The sequence below is a fragment of the Spea bombifrons genome, chromosome 5 (genome assembly GCF_027358695.1).
Source record: "Spea bombifrons isolate aSpeBom1 chromosome 5, aSpeBom1.2.pri, whole genome shotgun sequence".
In the NCBI taxonomy this organism is placed as follows: Eukaryota; Metazoa; Chordata; class Amphibia; order Anura; family Pelobatidae; genus Spea; species Spea bombifrons.
The window spans coordinates 10,654,447-10,676,033 of record NC_071091.1 but is presented as its reverse complement, the minus strand read 5'-3'; the positions used below and the strand labels follow the sequence as shown (position 1 = coordinate 10,676,033).

Below are 21,587 nucleotides of genomic sequence, written 5' to 3'. Positions count from 1 at the left end.
TTATAGGAGACGCTACTGTATAGATCAAACAAACCCTCCAATATGGATACAGAAAAACTTCCAAGTAACGAAAGATCAAAATGTAAATGCGACAACCTCGTTGCGCATAGTGTAAACAGTCTGTGAATTATAAACCTCTTAAAACAACAGCGCTTGCCACACACGTTCTAGACGTTGGGTACTGTTTGCTAATTTGTCTTTGCAAACATGTAACACAATTAGTCAGCGGTCGTTGAACCATGTGATCATTTATTTACATGCCTTTTTGATTTTGCTCTCCTGTATTTGTTACGACGACTATTAATTTACATTAATTGCCTGCCGAGCTCTAAGGCTGTCAGCCACTGAAAAGACCAGCCCAGTTAGTGAAATTGATAGATGTTCTTCTGAGTACTTCCCGAAATCATTCTGTCCTAGGAGACGATCCTTGATGTGATTTTCTGTATACATTTAAATGAGCAGGCATTGACATTACTTTATTGTTATCGGTACTCAATATAACAGAGACGTTTCTTCTTATATTTGTGTTATTATTATTCAATTTCTGGGTTTTTTAAGGTTATGTTATGTTTTATGTTATTATGAAGTTTAATTGTTGTCAGGAGCTCTTTAGGCTCGCAGTCTGACTCCAGTTCTGTAAACACCATTCCCCTACAATTCAGTCCATATTCCACATCTGTGCCGTTGGTGACTTGGTATGAATGTATATGTCATAGAGGTTCATATAGTAGTACATAGTAATTAAGGTGGGAAAAAAGGCCCACGTTCAACCTTTCATTTATTCTTCTCCATGCCGTTGACACAGAAGAAAGGAAAAACCCTGCCTGCGTTCTGTACTGTTTGAATTCGGTAGCACGACCTCCGTAGTTAGTGAATTCCACACCTGCTGTTCTTACTGTAAAGAACTCTTTCCACTATTTTATGTGAAAATGCCTTTTCTCAAGTTATTGATTGACCTCTTGTTCGTTGTACAGTCCTGTTGTCGAACAGGCCGTCAGGTCATGTATATATTTGTTTACCTTTTGTTTCTGTAAGTCAAGTTGTTATATTACTTATTATGTCGTGTTCACCTGTTGTACAGCGCTACGGAATATGATAGAGCTATATAAAACAATACATATTAATAATTATAGTTCCGCTGAAAGATTCTCCGTCCTCTTCTTTTGTGGAGGGTGGTGCGGATGTGTCCCCTGACCCTGTGTTAACCACTCTTTTTTTCAATAGTCCATGGTTTAACAGAATACAAAGTGGACATAAACTATTCCAAATATTTTGTAAAACCATGTTACCGTAGTGTCCTTATGCACCAGAACAGCTGCATGTGTGAAATCGCTGGAAGGAGAAGGACTCCCCTCGCATGATGTCATGCATGCAGCTGTTCTGATGCGTTAGGATCTGTACTGCACTCCCTTTATTCCACTAGTGATTCTGCTGGAATGGGAAGCTGTGGGATGCCTGTATCCCCGTAAAAGTGTATCAAAGTGATCATGTATTAAAGTATAATGAAGCCAGCCATGATGCCGCACATTGTGCAGTAAGTGAAGTGAATACATTCTGTGATATAGAAAAATGTATCTCTTAGATCACAGTTCTGGTGAATGGAATACGTTTTCATGTTTAGTTACACTGTTTTGAAGGAAAGGGTCACCTCGTAGCAGGTAGAACAAAATGCCGTAATTCTATTACTGAGAAGCCCGTCGTTAAATTTGCCTGATTTCATCCGAGACCTGTGGCTGATGTAATGCGTTAATAGTGCCGAGGAGGGGTGAGCCCTGCGTTCCAAACAGCTGGCGTTCCGAGGGCTGTGGAGGTTAGGAAAAACATAGATCACCGAACAGTATGAGAGAACCACTCAGACCAAAACCCTAAACAATCCAGAAAGTATCCATTCTAGAATCATGTATGGGTTAGATATTGTTGGATGTGTTTAATGCTTTTAAACATTGGATTAAACAACAGCACGGGTTACCCAGTTATATCCCCCCATTGCTGGGATACTGGTATGGTCCATGATCTACTAGATTTTTTTCCGGGTTGCTCTTCCCTGCAAACATGGGCTTTTGGTGTTTCCTCCACCAGGGTTTGATGATGAACAGCAGATAACAATGAATTAGTGAAATCATAAAACTCTAAAAAGTTAGTGTCCCTCGAGGATTAGGTTGGACACCCCTGCCATAGAGTATACCTCATTCCGTTATTTATTTAATAGTGTTTGTTCCATCCCCTTTTAAACCATGGCAAGCACTGTTAGCAGATGATTGCTTTTTACCCGTTCTCTGTTGGCATATGTTTCAGGTCATTTATGTCATCAATCAAATTAAACCTTATTGCCGCAGTGTGAGCAGGATAAGCTAGAAGATAAAGATAAGATAAATTAGCATGGATGCGAATGCCTGCTCTATTTATCATAAAAAATCAATTTTAGGTTTTGTTTTTTTTTTAATTTTTAGTGTCCATTGGAAGGACTGATGCAATTTTTCCCTGAGTTTATCGAAACCGTAGAGTTACGTTTGAAAGTATCGAATGATTCATCATTGTCTCCTAATTGGCCTCGTCTGGGGTTAGAAGTGTTATGATTGGCTCAAAATCTCCTGGCATGATTAATTATTACAGGATGGAAAATATGTTTAGTAACTTAGAGTTCTGTAAACGTATTTTTTCGTCAATAGAATGCAAAAGTAGCGCTAATAATTCTTGTAAAGAGACGCTTTCTCTTTCTCTCGCCTGTTCTCCTTCTGTATTATTTCTATGGATTTTATTTATGCTAATCCATCTCTACGAGATGCAAAGGCTGCATTGGGTTTAAACTCAAATTCTATCGCTCCATAAAACATTTCCTATAAAATAAATATTAGTTAAAATTTTAAGCCCACCGCCCGGAAGAGCATACCTTGTTATTTGTTGATTTATGTGTAATGACGTTTTGTTGTATGGATGGTGTGTTTGAAAGAGAATGCAGGGAAATACTTTTATTTTATCTTAGAATAATTTTCAAATATAAAAAGTTAGTTCACTCTTCAAATTGTATAATCCCATAATCTGATATTACATAATCACGATATTAATGATTCTAAACAACAATTACATTATTTATTTTGTTACAGTGGTGCGTTTTTAACTAGCTCTGATGTCATTCTATGCTCAATTCAATACTTAAACAAAATTTAACAACTTTGGCCTGTATCTGTCCTGAAAGGGGCAAGATTCTTTTTTCTGGGTATTCTTTTTCTTGCGTATAATACATTTACACATAAATACAAGACACATTTGTTAGCAGATCCCAAAAACGTTTCTTTCTAGTGCATTAAAACATAGCATTATTATTTATTGATTTATATAGCGCCATCATATTCCGTAGCGCTGTACAATGGGTGAACAGGACATTAGAAGTAGTGTGTCACGTAAAGAATTAAGCCCTGCTTAAATGAGTTCACAATCTAGAATCATACCTAAATTATGTTTGTACAGAACACCTGTCCTTTACATTAAAAATGTCTGTTTATTTGTAAAATATTTCTTTTATTTTGTAACTGGATTATTTTGGAGATTTAAGAAACACTTATTTTTTTATTATATATGTATTTTTTTCAATTATGTCGTATTTCTCATTGGTTCTTTGTACCATCCAAATGTAACACACTTTTAGTTAACATTCAACGTTTACAATATTTTTACTATATTTTTTTAGATTTTATTTTTATTTGACATAATAATGCCAGTATTTTTTTTTCATGTGCAAAAATATATATTAACCTTTTGAATAGCACTGATTTGATCTGATTTAGTTTAAATAATGCCAAACGTTTGATTTTAGTTTTCCTGAGTTTCAACATCCTAAATTTTATCCAAAATTACTATTAAAAAAATATTGTTTCAGACTGGTTAGAATGACCGCCGGTTGATTTTTATTTTTGTTATTTTTTTGTTAAATGTTTTTTTTAATATATTTTTAGAGATGAGAGCGAATAAATAATCAAGTCTTCTTTTTTGGCATTTTCCACCGTACCTTGGCCTCTTCTGCGTTTGTGTTTATATATACTAATTGATGGCCTCCGTTTTTATTACCATCCTAGGAGCTTTGCTGATTGTCGACTCTCGCCAATCAGTCACAGGACATCGTTGTGTGTGCTCTTGGAGTTGTAATCGTATTAACACATCATTGTTATGAGTTGGATTCGCTAAACAGAGCCTTTTCATATTCTCTCCCACAGTTACCAATTATAACAATGTGCTAGAAACTAATTCGGATTCGGATGATGAAGACAAATTGCACATCGTGGAAGAGGAAAGTGTTACAGATGCAGCAGATGGTGAAGGCAGCGTGCCAGAGGATGACTTGCCAACAGCCCAAACAGTATTACCAGAAGGCACGGCAAAGGGGAGCGGGACGAGCTGCTGGGACGATGAAGGTATTTTTAATTTCCCCAAATCGGGTTTCTACGAAGCTTGTGTAATATTTCATGGTTAGTCAGTTGACCCACCACCAGCAGAACAGTTTATATTAAGGGGCAACGTCATTAGGCAACCAACTGAACTCTAATCTAAGCGTTTAGAGAGTAATTAAGCAGGTCAGGCACATTTTGGCTGGTTATGTTGTCCATTTCTAATCTTATAACAAGTTTTTCTTGTACATTCGTTTGCTGAAAAGACATTTGTATTAATTCTGTTATCGTCCTGGGATGGGTTTATTAAGCGCTGGGGGTGGCAGTGCTGCCCACTCCTCTCATTGTACGATAAAGCAATTTATAAATATATATTCCACCTAATTCCAGGCTCATGTCTGGTCATATACCATCAAATGTGTATTTTAACGTGCTTGGAGGGGGCATATTGTCAATAGAAGTGTCAGGGATCAGGCCCAGGCTGGATGTTGTTGCCCAACAGCGCCTCTATCATCTTAGGCTGCTGATGTACTCCATTAACGGACGTACACATGCCGTTTATTGGCCGCTAGCTTTAACATGATGGGGCTGATTTAGCTGCTGATCTGGTCTTTTCTTGGATGTGCAGCAGCTCTGTTGGACCCACTGATGAGGTATTTGCCAATTACATTACAGTTATTTATATGGCGCCAGCAGATTCCATAGCGCTGTTACAACAGAGTCATTAAAGTAATCTAAAATTACACACAAGAACAAACCGGTACTAAAGGAGCAAAAGGCCTTGCTCATATGAGCGTTTTCTTAAACCAATCCCCCAAATAATAGGAATTTTGTGGATTTGCAATTCTTGTTTTAATGAAAGTGGAAAAGGAAGGCTTATCAGATGAGGCCGCTTCTCGGACGGGCTATAACAGGTGCTTAGTGAGCGTCTTCATTCACACCTGAGCTGGTGACACGATTTCCACAATTCTCCTAAAACTCTGCCAACATACGATCAGAATATGTTACGACACTTATAGTAATTCATTATAATGGTCTGTAATGGAATTAAAATGAAAATTCTCTACATTAATCATTAGACCATAAGGAAAAAAATGCTATATTAACATTTTTATAATTAGCTCAGTGATTAATGACATTCCATTGGAGTGATGTTAGAACATTCAGCTCCTAAAACATAGCATTTACATGCATGTGACTGATTGGCTGTCTATTTAATATATACATTTTTTTAAAGGGACAGTTTAATGTCTCGTACAGCCCAATCAATAAAGAGAGCTGCAGCTCAAGGTGCCCTCCATGGTCCCATTTTTATGCCACTTTTGCCTGCTGGAAGTAAACAAGTCAGCAGCAGGGAATAGCTCCAATTGGAATCAAAATGAGTGCTTTCTGTACATGCGTGCGAGGGGGTCTCTTTAGGCAGCTAGGACCCTCACACAAGCCAGTGCTGGAGTTGGCTGAGGTTGAGTATATCGCGTGTTCTGTTAGGCTGGGGAAAGAGGCAACTACACAAGGTGGGGATTCTGCAGAATACCCCAACGCACTTTAAAGGTGTAGAAAGCCATGCTTTAAAGGGGGAACTCATCTGTTCTATGCATGTATGTGCATACGATGGCTGGAGTGTCCCTTTGGTCTTCTGTAACTCCCCAGGGTGATATTAGGACATGTAAAATCTTCCTGACCCTTTACATCTTTTGAGTAGCTGTTTTATTTTTTAACTAAAGCTAAAACTCCGTTGGTTTCGAAACGCTATTGACTCCTTAATACCAAGACTACCCCTTTAAATATTCCGCCGTTTAATACTACAGTGAAGGGTGATTTCTTATACTCTATGCGCAGAGCTTGTAGCCGCCATGTGCTCCTAAACCGCGCCGTGCTGATTACCGTATGGCAGTACTTGTACAGCACTTTCCCTATAGACCTTCATTAGTGAATTGGTTGCCCATTAGTAAATTAGTTCCCCATCGTGCTAACGAGGTAAGTACTCCATTGATTACAGACACTCTGAATGTGACAGATAAGATGGATAAACACAAATCAAAAAAAAGCAAGGATCCGTTAACATAGAATTTGCTGGCAGATAAGAACCGCTTGGCCCGTCCAGTCTGCCCATTTTTCCCGATGTAGGGGATCGGACCTTAATCAGTCGTCGGTCTCGTCGCCATATCCCTATCCCCCACATGTTTAAATATACTCTATGTAGTGGCCTCTACCACATCTGCTGGGAAGCTGTTTCATGGGAACTGCGACTAACATGAAATAAAAAGGCTTGTTTAAAACATCTTTTTTCTTGTATAAGAATAACACAACTTCTTATTCAGTGCCTGTAGTGTGAATGTTTACGCCAATTAAAGAACGCAATGTTTCACCTTTTTATTTCAGAAGCAGTGGATGGCAGCGAAATCCTGGGGCCTGATGCGGACGGAGTCGGAGGTGCAGGTGAGGGTTTTTTAATAATAAATATGATTCCCTTTGCTGTCTCGGTTGCACCTACAGGATTGCTTTCCACACCTTGAGAACAGAAGAGAAAGGACATATTCAACACATCCAGTAATTGGCCCGTGTTACCGGGATTAATTAGTACAAAAAAATCCCATCCATTGATGCAGGGTAGACATTCCAAATGTTCCTTGTATAATATTGCTTCATCGTCACTTAAATAAATGCTATATGTTCCCTGTGGTTTGAACGTATGACAGCTCAGAATAAGCCCCCTGTACGCCGTAGGTAGGAAGCTTTACGGATGTTGCGCAATTTCTGTCTAAGCAGAGACACCTTGTTTGAAATGTCAATTACTCTGTCTGTAGTCAAAGATGAAGAATGTGATTCTGATGAAGAAAACGAACAAAACCATGATCCGAATGTTGAGGAATTCCTACAGCAAGGAGACACGGCAGTAATCTATCCGGAAGCACCGGAGGATGACCAGAGGCAGGGCACACCTGAGGCGTCCGGTCAAGATGAAAATGGTAATCGCTTTATACCAAAATGGGATTCGGCTTCAGTCAGCAGTGGTCCCCAAACCGGCAGCGCCATGAAATATATGTTATAGAATAGAGTGCTTAGTACGGTCCTTAGGAGCTGTCTGAAGCCGTCCTGAGATGCCATCTCTTCCCTTTTGTGGCCACATTTTCGGCTTGTCTCCTGCCATCCTCTTGAAGGACCGCCGGCGGGCGCTCTGCTCGCTGCTGGTTACCCATCTCCAGTTCCAGTTCTCCAGTAGAAGACGAGAGTTTAGCTACCCCATGCAATAGGGCAATTAGCTATACCTGGAAGCTGTGGGTGTTTAGCAGTGACGGAGCAGGATTTAACCCCTTATCTGCCGCACATTAATATACTGTAGCATTTAACTCCAGTACCAGGGACTGTATACACGGTGGAAGAGAAATAATGAAGTTTCTTGGTGTTCGATCCGGTCAGATTTATAAAAGGCAATTCTGGGGGTAAAACTTGTAGATTTGGGGCAGTCACTATGGAAACACGTAGAATGCTGATCGCTTTACCACCTTGCCACTATGGGCATTATAGTGAATCTTCAACACAAACTCCCTGTTCCAGTGAGTCTTAACTTCCAATGTCTGTAATTATGGTTAATTGATCCTTTTCTTTGCCGTAAGTTTATGAAACACATGAAAATTTATTAAAATGTTTTAATGGTCTTAGTGGGGGGACAGTGCTGGCAGTCACTATAGAAAATGCCCCCAATGTGTAGAAGTGGGTCTGGTACCTGAAAGGGGTGCAACAAAAGCCTCCATGTCTTCACTGGCATTCTACATGTATAAAAACGATATGGCGTGTTGTGTGGGGGACGAAAGGGGCTCCTTGCCTGGGGAGTTACTTGGTCGAGGAGGGGCCCTTATGGAACCCAATGTATTTATAGTGTTGATACACCTCTGATATATTAGTATATGCAGGTTTTGGTTGATTGTGTTTCTTTCTTCCACAGGGACGCCTGACGCTTTTTCGCAGCTCCTCACCTGCCCGTATTGCGATAGGGGATACAAACGCTACACGTCTTTGAAGGAACACATTAAATACCGCCATGAAAAAAACGAAGACAATTTCAGTTGCTCCATGTGCAGTTACACGTTCGCTTATAGAACGCAGCTCGATCGTCACATGACTTCACACAAGTCAGGAAAGGATCAAGTAAGTGCCCTACGGTATATGTATGCGAGATACACAGAACTTGACAGCAGATACAAACAATGTTAAAACCCTCAAGCTGTCCCTGGCCTTGTCTTAGATTCAGGATAGATTTATGCCTGTCTCATGCATGTTAAAATTCCCCTTACTGTATCAGCATCTACCACTTCTGTTGGGAGGCTGTTCTACATATCTACCACTCTCTCAATGAAAAAAGAAACTACACTGAAAACCTTGACGGGTCCATCTCATTATAGGGCACTGATTAGAGATCAATGAAGTTTATGCTTGCCTCACTGATCCTCTGTCTTAGCTCCAAACATCCTTTTTTTGGGCAGCTGATGATGAGTTTGGCTGCCCCGTATAATGCATAGGTATATCAGTGAGACATCTCGTAAAACCCTTCTCTACCTAAAGTCGTGTTATATCCTCTGAGCAGAAATGCTGTGTCTTTAAAATGATTTAAAAAAAAATATTTTTTTTTACAAAAAAATTCCATACCAAACCAGTGTTCTTCATTAAACATTATGAAAGAACATGCTATAAAAAGTGGAAACAGCCCTTCTCAATGTATAAACATAGCAGATGTGTGTGTGTACCCTGAACCCTGAATCAATACATACAATGATGAGTACATCCGATCTGTGATCCAATATCTACTCGCTTGCCTCTTGTCTTGTCATCTCACTTGTGTATGGGTCACCAGCTCTGTTAGTTCCTCTCTACACGTATGTAGCGAAGTAAGACGTGTGCTGTATCTATATTTTTATGATAATCTGGCACGTGTACCGGATGCCCCCACATTCAGCTTATCCTACATTATCCTGCGATACACTTGTGTATGAATTTAGTGATTTTAAATTTTATTGAATGACGTATGGCTTGAATTAATTTTTCTTTACCGGTAAATCTTGGTTCCAGAAAGATGGGATATATGATGCGGGCAATGAATGGGCCGCAGCTCCAGAAAAAACGGAATCTAAGAAATATGTTTCAAGATTTGGCAGCTGCCTCTTGTAGAGTCTGGAGCACCAAACATACGTATTTTGATTCTCTTCACCGTAGATCATTTTATCACAGCAGCCTCTTTTGACCTTTTCAACCAAATGAATAAAAAACTTTTTTTTTTTTTTTAAATAAAAATTGTATTTATTTTAATTATATATATATATATATTTTATGTTTCATTTTACAGAGGCACATTACGCAGTCTGGAGGTAACCGTAAATTCAAATGCACAGAGTGCGGAAAAGCTTTTAAGTACAAACACCATCTAAAGGAACATTTACGGATTCACAGTGGTATGTACATTAATAACGGGCTTCTATATGCATGCTGCTAGAGAAATATTTGACGGTGCGTGATGGGCTTCTGAGGAAATACATGTTTCTGACTTCCATTACCTACTACTTCTCTATGGGCGATTTGACACCATGTTGTTTATTAAGCTAATTGACGAGGAGGACCGGTTCTAAGAATTATGATGCGTTTTTTTTTTCTGACGTTGAGTTATATAAACTTGCCGAAAAGACGTCTCTTTCTCTTCAAGCAGAAAAGCCACGTCTTTAAAATATTTAAAGAGGCTCTCTTACCAAAACACTAAAACGACTGAATATTGACCATTGTTATTTTTGTTAAAAAAAAGGAATTGATTGAGTTTCTCACCCATTTTTTATTATTTTTTTACATTTTTAAGGAGAGAAGCCATATGAATGCTCTAACTGCAAGAAGCGGTTTTCTCATTCGGGTTCATATAGTTCCCACATAAGCAGCAAGAAATGCATAGGCGTAATTCCAGTTAACGGACGGGCAAGATCTGGTCTAAAGACCCCTCAATGCTCTTCCCCTTCCCTTTCTGCTTCCCCGGGTAGTCCGGCCCGGCCACAGATCCGGCAAAAGATGGAAAATAAGCCTTTACAGGAGCAGCTTCCAGTAAGCCAAATTAAAACTGAACCCGTGGATTATGAAATTAAGCCGATCGTGGTCACGTCAGGAATCAATTGTTCGGGCACTCTGCAAAATGGCGTCTTTAGCAGTGGAAGCCCTCTGCAAGCAACCAGTTCTCCTCAGGGTGTGGTACAAGCTGTTGTCCTACCAACGATGGGGTTGGTATCGCCCATAAGCATTAATCTTAGTGACATTCAAAATGTACTGAAGGTAGCAGTCGATGGGAATGTTATTAAAATGTTAGAAAATAATCATGCAAACATTGCATCCAAAGAACAAGGAACCCTCACCTCTGCAACAATCCAGCAAGCGGGTCACTCGGTCATTTCAGCTTTCAGTCTTCCCTTGGTTGATCAAGACGGTACAACCAAAATAATCATCAATTACAGCTTAGAGCAGCCAAGTCAGCTTCCACTCGTTCCACAAAATTTGAAGAAAGAAACGCCTGCTCCCGCGGAAATTTGCAAGCCTGAGAAACTACCCGAGGATCTGACTATAAAAACAGAAAAAGACACCAAGTTTACTAAAGAAAGCACTTGCACGCTCCCCGACGATCACCCGGCAGACATCAACGCACTTCAAGAAGTCGAGCACTGTGGTCAGAAAAAGAGCAACCCGCTTCCCGCATGTAGCAAAGTGGAGACCATTAAATCCGAGTCAATGTCTGTGGAGATCGGAGACGGGAATCTTACTCCTAGTCAGCCACCCCAGAAAAATCTATTATCTCTCCTGAAAGCTTATTACGCTTTGAACGCACAGCCAAACGCCGAAGAGCTTTCAAAAATCGCAGATTCTGTAAATCTATCACTAGACGTGGTAAAAAACTGGTTTGACAAAATGCAAAGCGGAGAAATTTCCGTACACTCTTCTAGGCCGTCCTCTCCAAAAGCCGGAGAGAACGGCGTTTCCTTGGAGAACGGCACTGAATCTAAAGAAGAAGGCAAAGTTAACAATAGTCCAACTGACGTAAACAGTCCCCTGAAAAAGGAACCCTCCGAACCTTTAGCAATTAATGGCTCGACAAGTGTCCCAGCTTCACCCTTGCCACTAAACCTCTCTTCCCTCAAAAACTCAGAAGGCGAGGGGTACTCTGATGGGGTACAAGAAGACCAAGAGAATCAAGTAGAACCTCTTGATTTATCTTTACCAAAGCCGCAAGGGAACTTGGCAGAGAGACCTTCCGTAACTAGTGTTTACCAGAGCGGTGTTTATTCTGTTCAAGAAGAACCCTTGAACTTGTCTTGTGTGAAAAAAGAGCCAACGCAAATGGACATTGTCGCAAAATCAGAACCAGCTCTTATTATAAACCCAAGTGCCAATCCTATAAACATTGCTATTCCTACAGTCACTGCCCAGTTGCCGACTATTGTTGCCATTACCGATCAGAACAGTGTACCGTGTTTAAGGGCGCTAGCTGCCAACAAGCGGACTATTTTAATTCCTCAAGTAACCTATACGTACGCAACCACTGCTAGTCCTGCCGTTCCAGAACCCCAACAAAAGACCATCCAAACCAATGGAAATCAGGTAATTTAACGCGTGTCCCACCTTGGTAAATCTCTGACTTCTTACATGATTCGTGTCATCGTTTCTTAGTCACTTTGGTTGTATTGCCATGCTTCCCAGTACCCGGGGAATATATATAAGGATCATGGGATCTGCGTAAGGCGGCCGGTACTAATACTATGGGTATGTTATGAGTAATGCGTAATGCATAGTATGCTTTTTTATATTTTCCCTTTGTGAATATACATTGACATTTACTTATGGGTGGATGTGTGATGTATTTATTGTTTTTATTTGACTACTTAGCTCTGATCAGTGAAACAGAAACATAAAGGAACGGTCTGTTCCCAAAAGTTTCCTTTTTAATGCCTGTTTGAGTTGATTTTGCTTGAACTTTTGAGTTTTACCTCTAGCATATTGGCACAAGCATTGTTATTGGAGTTAAAAAATGAATCTTCTGTCTCATTTAACTCCTCTTGGCTTCTCTACTTCACCAGGAAGCATTAGTATTTACATTGTTCGTGTTCAGAAGCACTCCCATTAATATCACTGAAGAAGCAGCCAATCACATGTATGTTGGCAAAACATACGATTTACTGTATATGTTTGGCTGCCTTCATGGATTTCAGTGGTTGCTTAGCTCCCGTTGACTAAAATGCATGTTCTACTGAGCGTGTGCAGAAAGTGTACCAAGGTATGTTTCCTGCTTCCAGTAAAGGCAGCTGGGGGAGGAGTTACTGGGGGAGGAGTTACGTGAAGCGACTCCAATCGCTAAAGAATCCTTTACGGGGTTTGTGTGCAGCAAAATAGTATAGGAGCGCCGCTTTAAGAAGATTGTGATACATTTTAGTGGATTAATTTCCCTTGTGTACGGTGCGGAATCACCCTTTAACACTCCAGTGCGCTCCTTTTCAGAAGTTACATTTGGTGTCTCTACCTCATAGACAACAAAAAAAATTAACTTAATAAAGTGTGTCTAATATTTTTTTGTTAATAAATAATGGCTCCAGGCAACGTCAGGCAGATTTATTGAGACAAAGAACAACGTTTCGACCTCACAATGAGGTCTTTTCATAATTTTTTGTTGTCTTTTAGTAAAAAGACCAAATAATGTATATCATTGATATACCGTATTTTATTTTCTATTTTACTTGGTTGGCAGTATTTAAACATGGTCTGTTTCTTTCCAGACATGTTTCGTGTCATATGCATGTTTGGTTTCCCAGTATTTTGTTAACTTGGTGTATTTACATTGTATACCTCCTATGGCACTAAAAGGGTTACTTATCTAGGAAGAGACTTCCCTGGTTTTATGTCATAAGTAGCTTGATAGGTTTGATTGTAGCAAAGTAGAATGTATGAAAAAGCCAGAGGCACTCACTGTACCTGTGATAAAGCGCACTAATCCAGCTATAAGATGGAGAGGGAACACATGGAAGTGTATAAAGCAGGACGGTGTACCCAAAAACCAGTGTTGGTATAGGCGGTGTAAAGTATGTGTAGAAAGCACTAACCCATGTGGCATAAAGACGTTCCAGCGTTACACCGCTGACAATCCTGTCCAGTACTCACTAGCACGGGTAAAAGGGACTGCAAGAAAGTCCCATGATACATAGAATGGATCCAGTATTGGAGAAAATATGCTCTGGACACCCCCTGGTGGTCATTTAATGTAAGTACAGGAAGTGTTAAAATAGGGCACCACTAATATGAAGAATAAAATGTTAGTATCCATCCTTATTTCAGCTAGTTATTACATCACTCATCTAAACTATTAAGCAATAACTGGTGAGTTTATGGGCCACTTCTTACAAGGCAGAATATTGATAAACATTGACTTTACAAGTGACTCTTTCTGGCACCGGACAAAACATTCCTACGCACAAAAGCAAGCATCTAATACCTGGTTTTAATGCTTTATTATCTCAAAAAAACATTGTTAGTGGTGCTTCTGACTGTTTGGGAACTTCAAGACAAACCACAACACCTGCGTCCCCGCGGTGCGTTAACAACAGCCGGAAAGTCACATGAAATCGAATTTTCAAGGCATTCTAACGAAAATGCTCATTCGTTTTGTAATATAGACGATGAATCGTCTTAATTACAGTAATAAGTGGTTTCTTTATGTAGTCTGGCCAAAGCGTACCACCATAAGTGAGGTTACTGAAGATTGCGGGACGTTGCTGGCAAGGTTACTATGTTAATAGGACTTGGAATGTCTATTTAGAAGGTGTTTAGTGTTTGTAGGTCGTGGTAATAGCGTGTAGCTGGATATATATATATAGCGTTTGCGTGTGTTGGGTATAAAGTATGCACAGCTTTCATGGTACACGCTAACATCTGGAACAGTGCACATCCTACATATAATATTATAACTGTATATTTTTTACATTGATCTGTGATATGCTGGTGTTTTAGTTATTTATTATTGGCACACAGATTACCCAAACAAAGTTTTAGAAAGATATTCTAATCTGGACAATTTATATAAAAAAAAAATGAGTATAAAATAAATGTATTTATGTGTGAGTGGGACCAATATATAGTACTACATGTGATTGATGATGAATGAAGCAGGTGATACATGTATCGTCCCTAAGAAAAAGAGTAATGAATGGTCCAGTTCTAAAATATGTCACAAAGCGTTCCCAGCATCAATTATCGTTTTAACTTCCCCGTAATACCATTACATAAGTTATGGTGGGTAAAGGTGATGGAATTACGGGCAGTTACTCTCAAGAATTCCATGTATAAAGTGTATATAGCGGCAAAAGGTGATAATTGTTGACCTTATTTGCATGCACCTACCCAGAATCCCTTGTGGCTGGGACAGCAGCATGAGATTTCTGAGGGAAAAATAACCCTTCTGGCTTGTCTGGTGTCTGTAGATGAGTGTTTAATAATACTTATACTACCCCCTTAATTTTATGTGGAAGGGTTTTCCATCACCTTTACCCACCATAACTTATGTAATGATATTTCTTGGCTACCTCAAGTATTAAGCCAGCAGGACGACCTCATGCTGATGAATCTCATTAAGGGAGATCTCTGGGCCCTGACTTTCTGACAGGATCTAGGTGGTCCCCCACAGATGTTCAAGGGGGACCTCTGGGCCCTGGCCTTTCGGCGGGATCAGGATGGTCTCCCACAGATGCTCAAGGGGACTGCTAGGCCCTGGCAAAGAAAAAGCTGTCTGGTTTTAGGGCTGAGGTAGCATGGAGCCTGAGGTGTGCGCTTGATCCCCAGCTTGCAGTTTCCTGGGTAATTTTCCACGGTCTGCACCTTCAACTGTGGATGTGATTTGCACAAGAAGCACTGATGGCCTCGCTATAAATAAAATACTTTCAAGGGATCCATGTATAAAGTCGAGGCAAAAGGTGATCATTGTTGATCTTATTTGCATGCGCCTACCCAGAATCCCTTGTGGTTGTGGCCGCACCATGAGATTTCTGAGGGAAAAACAAGCCTTCTGGTGTCTTTAGATGAGTGTTTAATAAATACTTCCACAACTTCCCCGTACAAAGCTCAGGTCCCAGCTTCATCATCTAGAAGATGAGATCAAGGTCTCCCTCTCTTCCAAACAACATGTGTCCGAAATAGCTCAGCGTGATGGATACTGTGAAGTAAATCCTTCTTCCGTGTCATGAATTACGGGGCGCGCTGCAAGGTGGGGGGCTTCGTCATAGATTCCATTTATTAAAAACACTCTCCGCAACCTTGTAAGTGCCATAAAGTCAGATCTGACGGCGAAGCGCCGATAATCTCTGTCCGTTAGCAGCAGAGAGGAGCTGTACCCGTCGGCACATCACCTCATGAAGAATATATCAATAACATCAGCTTTTAGTGCTCACGCTGCTTGCAGGGACGCCATAATCCCCGCTTCTGGAGGACGTCCCTTAGTGGCTTTTAGGCGTCATAAGAAATGATATTCTGTAATTATGTGGATGATGACTTGAAATGACCACTTTAAATGGTGATTATTTAATCCAGATCTACGTTCTGCCAAATCCTGCATTGTACAGTTCTATTCACTAAATGCACTCCATGAAATAATGTCTACAGAGTACAGTAAGGAACATGCATTAGGAAACCAGGGGGTCAGCTACCTTAACTTCCTATTTTCAGGATCTGTACGATTATTCCTCCCAATTATGTTCTTTCTCTCCCATGTAGTTGTTGAATTTTGATGAGTGTTTCAGGTAGCCTTTGTTAATTGGGAGTCAAATCCCAGGCATGGAGGGTCATAACTAGGCCCGATTTTCTGGATCTCCCAGCTTTGGTTCTGGCAGCTCGATCAAAATCATTGAAACGGTGGAAAAACCTTAGCGGCGGGGAGGACATTTAGTGACAGCAGGCAGGTAAAACCGAACCGAGACATCATTCCGAAAGGCCTTTGAAGTGCATCTGTACCTACTGACATGTCACCGCTTGGAGGATTGACTCCCTCCTACAGAAGGGTTTTATGTTCCAAACATAGTTCGTAATCCTTTAACATATAGCTCATAATCCTTTAATGTTTTCACGCTTTCCTCTGATCTGTGGTTATCGGTGATAGAAATCCTCACTGATTCACTGCATCAAAAAGTTTCAATCTGTAAGTGTCCTGAACTATAAAAATCATCCTCGTCATTTATACCTTGTAGGAATGTAGGCTGGGGTATCAAAGTGTCACCTAAAATCGAACTATATATATCAGTGTCTTTCGTTGTCTTATTCTTCTGAATATTCTATTTTGGTGAACTATATACGCTATCGTTCAAAGTTTTGGGGTCACTTGGCTGTTTTCATATCTCTAGCTGTAACGTAATTGCAAAAAGTTTCTTAGAACGATCAATTAGCCTTTTAAACTTAAACTTGGATCAGCGAACACAACTGCCATTGGAACACAGGAGTGATGGGAGTGATAAAGGGCCATTGGAACACAGGAGTGATGGGAGTGATAACAGGCCATTAAAATCAGCTGTTTCCTGCTACAATAGTCATTTATAACATTAACCCCGTCTGCACTGGATTTCTGACAAATTTTGCTTTTCTTTCAAAAACATGGTGTCGGCTTCCATTAGGTTACCTTTTAGATTAAAACAAACGCACCAATTAACAAAATAGTGCAAGCTATAGGCAGTTTCAATCAATGAAATGAGTTACGTTAAAAGCTGTGATGGCACCAGGTCCCCGTTAATCTGTTTTTGACTCGTCTTGTTTAACATTAGCAGTGGCTAAAAGCCTGAGAATGTTTCGGAAAAACGAGCCCCGTTATTTAATCACTGGTTAGAATGCAGAGGACGAGAAACTCTGTATATTGTTATAGCACGATTTGAACGTGTATAGATCAAGAGGAACTCCTCAATATGCTGATTCTCTATGATATTACCATCCGTTTGCCAACAAACCATCAGAATAATTCATTTGTGTGCAATGTGGTCGGAGAAGTAAGAGATGGTTGTGTAGATAAGACATGCCTCGCGTTCCGGATCCAAACTGCTCTTATGGACGGCCGCATGGTCGATATTTCCTTTGCGATGGAGTTGATCCGGCGCGGCTGGGTTCAGCACAAAATCCAAAGAGAAACTGGCTAGCAGAATGTGCCGTTAAAGAAAATCTAAAAAGGGAGTATAAGAGTCACGAACGTGACAGCACGGCCTGATACAGAAGATGCTGAATTCTAAAAATCCAAAAAGTATAATATACTAATGATATACTATTGCTACGAACTAATTGTAATTCATTTTTATGTCTTTCTCTCTGTTAAAGGAAGAAACATTGTTTTATAATTCATATATATATATATTGTATTGTTTATTTTAGGATGAAAGGCAGGACACAAGTTCAGAAGGCGTATCAAATGTAGAAGATCAAAATGATTCTGATTCAACTCCACCCAAAAAGAAACTGAAGAAGACGGATAACGGATTGTATGCCTGCGATCTGTGTGACAAAATATTCCAGAAAAGCAGTTCACTGCTGAGGCATAAATATGAACACACAGGTGTGTACAACGTGTAAAGTATTTTATGTGCGCTCGCTAGGTCATAGAAGGCAACACATTTTGACCTTGGTGGTTCTATTCCAGCTGTCCCCTCGCCACAGTGACATAGTAGCCAGAAGTTGTAGGTTGTTCTTTTACCCTTCTGCATTTTGCAGGTAAAATTAATCATGTTTTGGGTTTTCTTTTATAGGTAAGAGACCACATGAGTGCGGAATCTGCACAAAGGCATTTAAACACAAACACCATTTGATCGAACACATGCGTCTTCATTCTGGAGAAAAGCCCTATCAATGTGACAAATGTGGGAAACGATTTTCACACTCCGGATCCTATTCACAGCACATGAACCATCGCTACTCGTACTGCAAGAAAGAAGCCGAGGAACGTGACGGCACGGAGCAGGATGACCCAGGACAGGGGAACCTTAGCGGCGAGCACGTGGACTCCCAAGAATCTCCATCGCAGATAGACTCTGATGAGCGTGAGAGCATCGCCAGGGATGAAGACAGCGAGAAAGAGGAAGACGATGAGAAAGATACTGACGATGGACAAGATGACAAAGAATGTGATCTGATGCATGATGTAGAAGAGGAAGGAACGGGATGTGAGGCAGAACAATTAGAAGGTACTTCGAAGGACGGGGATGATAAGAGTCTCGAGGAAGACGTGGAAAAGAATGTTTCGGAGAAAGACGTTGCCCAAACTTAGCAGATGTTTCTCTTATTTTCCAGTATGGAAATGTCTTTTGAAATTACAGTATAATGAAGTTTATTCTATATTATACATGCTTTCCTCTGAAACACAGTACTTGTATACTGTGATTTCGGTTCACTACTGTGTTAAAAAATCCAGGTGTGCCTGAATCTCAAACGTAGAAATTTTTTTCACAGCAATTTTAAAATTTAGTAACAACTTTGTTACATGCAAGTTCAAAAAGTATATATATAGAGAGAGAGAGAAAAAAATGACTCGGAAGCTAAAGTTAATCAGGTTTTACCAAACCTACACATTCTACTCATACACATCTGGAGACATTTATTTTATCAGTATTACGTTTCATTGTGTTGGTTGATTAGTTTGTACATTTGGGAGAAATTTTTATCTTTTTTATTTTATTTTTTATTATTACAGTTACATTTAAAGTCCGCTTCAGTATTATATTTGATGAAAATGTGAGTTTTATCTGCACTACAGAATTCCTTTACAAAAGAATGCATGTTTTAACTTTTTGCAGTATTTGTGGCATGTTTCAGGCATTGGCCACCTTTTGCCACTCAAAGAGTTAAACATTAACTGCTACCTTTCCAAGTCCAAGTCAAGAATAGAGGTTTGTAGTTCATATAGTTGGCAAACTATAACCGACAGCATATTTTTAGCCTTAAAAAAGCAAAGCATAGTGGGTTAAAGGGTGTGTTCTTATTGATGTGGTTGAAATTGTAATTACGATTTTCACGAAGTTCTAATTGCAGGGACTAACCGTTTATTCTGGGGAAAAAAAACAGCAAAATCAGTGTTCGTATTTGCTTGAATATGTAGTAAATATATGAAGGATTTGAAGCTATGTATCTCCTGCTGGCCTTATGCAAGATATCCGTGCTGTAAGTGCCATCTCGCGTGTTTAAAGGCATGAACCTGCCTTCGTGTAACCGAGGTCTGTAATAAGTAGCATTTTTTTTTTTAGCACTGATGTTATTCTGTGCAGTTTTAGCCAACACATTTTTAAACAGTGTTATCCATTATTAGTTACATGTGTTTGGTTTAAGGTATTTGAAACTGCGTGTTTTTTTTTTTTTTTTTGGTGTCAATTTAAGAAAAAAAGTCATGTTTACTTGCTTTTCATACTGTATTGCTCATGAATGTTCTAAATAGTAAGCATTCTGATAACAAGCAGTTCAATAAGAATGTTGTTAAAAGAAAACATATTCTTAGCCGACTGGAACCCGCCAGGGTATAGGGAAGGGCATCGGCAGGTAAACTACTCCTTAGCGCTAACATTGTTTGCCAGTGTATAGCTGTTACAGTCCCCATCCTTTGATGCCTCCCCGCGTGGCACAGCTACTTCCAGATCGGGCTAGACTGTGAACGGATGTTCGCTTCGACCTCTAATAAACATAAAAGTTACCAAACTTTGCCCTTTTCTGAAGACTCTATTCTGAGCAGAAAGCCCTGTTAAATAGAAATCGAAAACGTTGATTTCTAATGATTTTCTAATATTTTACATTTTAGTAAGTATGCGGAAATCTTAAAAAAAAGTAAGCGTTGTAATACGGGGAACTCATTGCGGCCTTTAAATGCCTCCTAAAGCGAAGCTGTATTTGTACGACGGACGTGGCCGATCAGAATAGAAACCCTCGGGTTTCAGTATATCCATTTGTAAATAGTTAAAAATGATATTTCTTAAGAAAACCTGCTACCCTCTCATAGGACACCCAGTTTCTGTTTTTACATTTTTGGTTAGAATTAACTTTGCCAATAATTTCTTTAACAAAAAAAAAAAAAAAATCTAATTATTGCAGACCTCGTTTTATTAATGGTGTTAGCGAAGATTACCTATCAGTATTATTTTTAAGTTCTTTTAGTTTAGACCTGTGCAACGTTTTGTACTGTATGTCTTCAAAACCCGGCAGTATTAATACCCTTCTTACTGACATGTACCTTTTTAGTTTTAGAAAACTTTTATATTTATGTGTCTTATTTTTATATTTCTTTATTTATTACACAGTCTAGTGTATAAAACTGTAGTTTGTATTAATACAATAATATATTTTAGTATGAAATTTTGGAAAGTTGATAAGATTTAAAGTAGAGATACAAATGGTTCTCTTGCATTTGAGATTTGATTTAACAGTGTTATGTTAACATTTTTACTTGCCTTGGACTGTAGAACTGGTTACTTAAGGAATGTATTAGATTTACAGTTGGATTGAAGTCATCTTACCGTTATCTGGTTTTTGATATATATATAAAAAAAAAAATACTATGTTTTGAAATTCACTGTGCGATTAATGGCATGATGCCCTGCAGTTTATTTTTTAATAAACGTAACCACCGTAATGGTAATTGTCCTTAGAAAAGCCAAATTAGTTTAACTTTACAATACAGTATTGGGAAGTGGGAACAATGTTTAACATTTTTTTGTGCCAATTTGTTCCTTTTTTCATGTGTTTTTTTTTTTTTGTTCTCTTTTAATATTTTATTTTGTTTTTGAATGATTTTTTTTTTTTCAGGGAAAAAAAAACAAACAAAACATACCTTTTTATGTTCGTTGTTATACCATAGCCATTTTCTAGTTTTTTACCAAGCTCCCTCTCTCACAATAAAATACATCAGCAACTTTGTCTGTCTGCGTTTTTATTTCATGGTTTCAGCGAATGAATGAATCTTCCATCTGTATGCTAGCCAATGAAACGATGATTTTTACGTCTAATGTGTATCTGTCACCCGGCAGCCTCCTAGAGCATATTAAGTGATTTATACGTATCGATAGCAGATTGTTACATGTTTTCCATGGCCTTGTATTTTGGGCGATTGCTCGTTTCCTTGTAAAACAGAAGACTTCTGTTTTTCACTATGCTTTCTTTTGAATGATCCTGACAGTAACTTTTGTATTCTTGTCTTTT

At 39.3% G+C, this 21,587-nt stretch overlaps 1 protein-coding gene across 2 annotated transcripts in view; it reads left to right on the top strand.

Annotated features, from left to right (window-relative positions):
- ZEB1 (zinc finger E-box binding homeobox 1) overlaps positions 1 to 19,358 on the top strand; it is a 55,230-nt gene extending 35,872 nt beyond the window's left edge. For both annotated transcript variants that reach the window (XM_053466526.1, XM_053466528.1), the window contains exons 2-9: positions 4,212 to 4,409; positions 6,765 to 6,821; positions 7,190 to 7,351; positions 8,329 to 8,531; positions 9,724 to 9,829; positions 10,225 to 12,002; positions 17,787 to 17,967; positions 18,158 to 19,358. In XM_053466526.1, coding sequence (XP_053322501.1) covers positions 4,212 to 4,409; positions 6,765 to 6,821; positions 7,190 to 7,351; positions 8,329 to 8,531; positions 9,724 to 9,829; positions 10,225 to 12,002; positions 17,787 to 17,967; positions 18,158 to 18,675 — 3,203 coding nt within the window. In that variant the 3' untranslated portion in view covers positions 18,676 to 19,358. The remainder of the gene's footprint in view (positions 1 to 4,211; positions 4,410 to 6,764; positions 6,822 to 7,189; positions 7,352 to 8,328; positions 8,532 to 9,723; positions 9,830 to 10,224; positions 12,003 to 17,786; positions 17,968 to 18,157) is intronic.
- Positions 19,359 to 21,587: the final 2,229 nt, after the last annotated feature.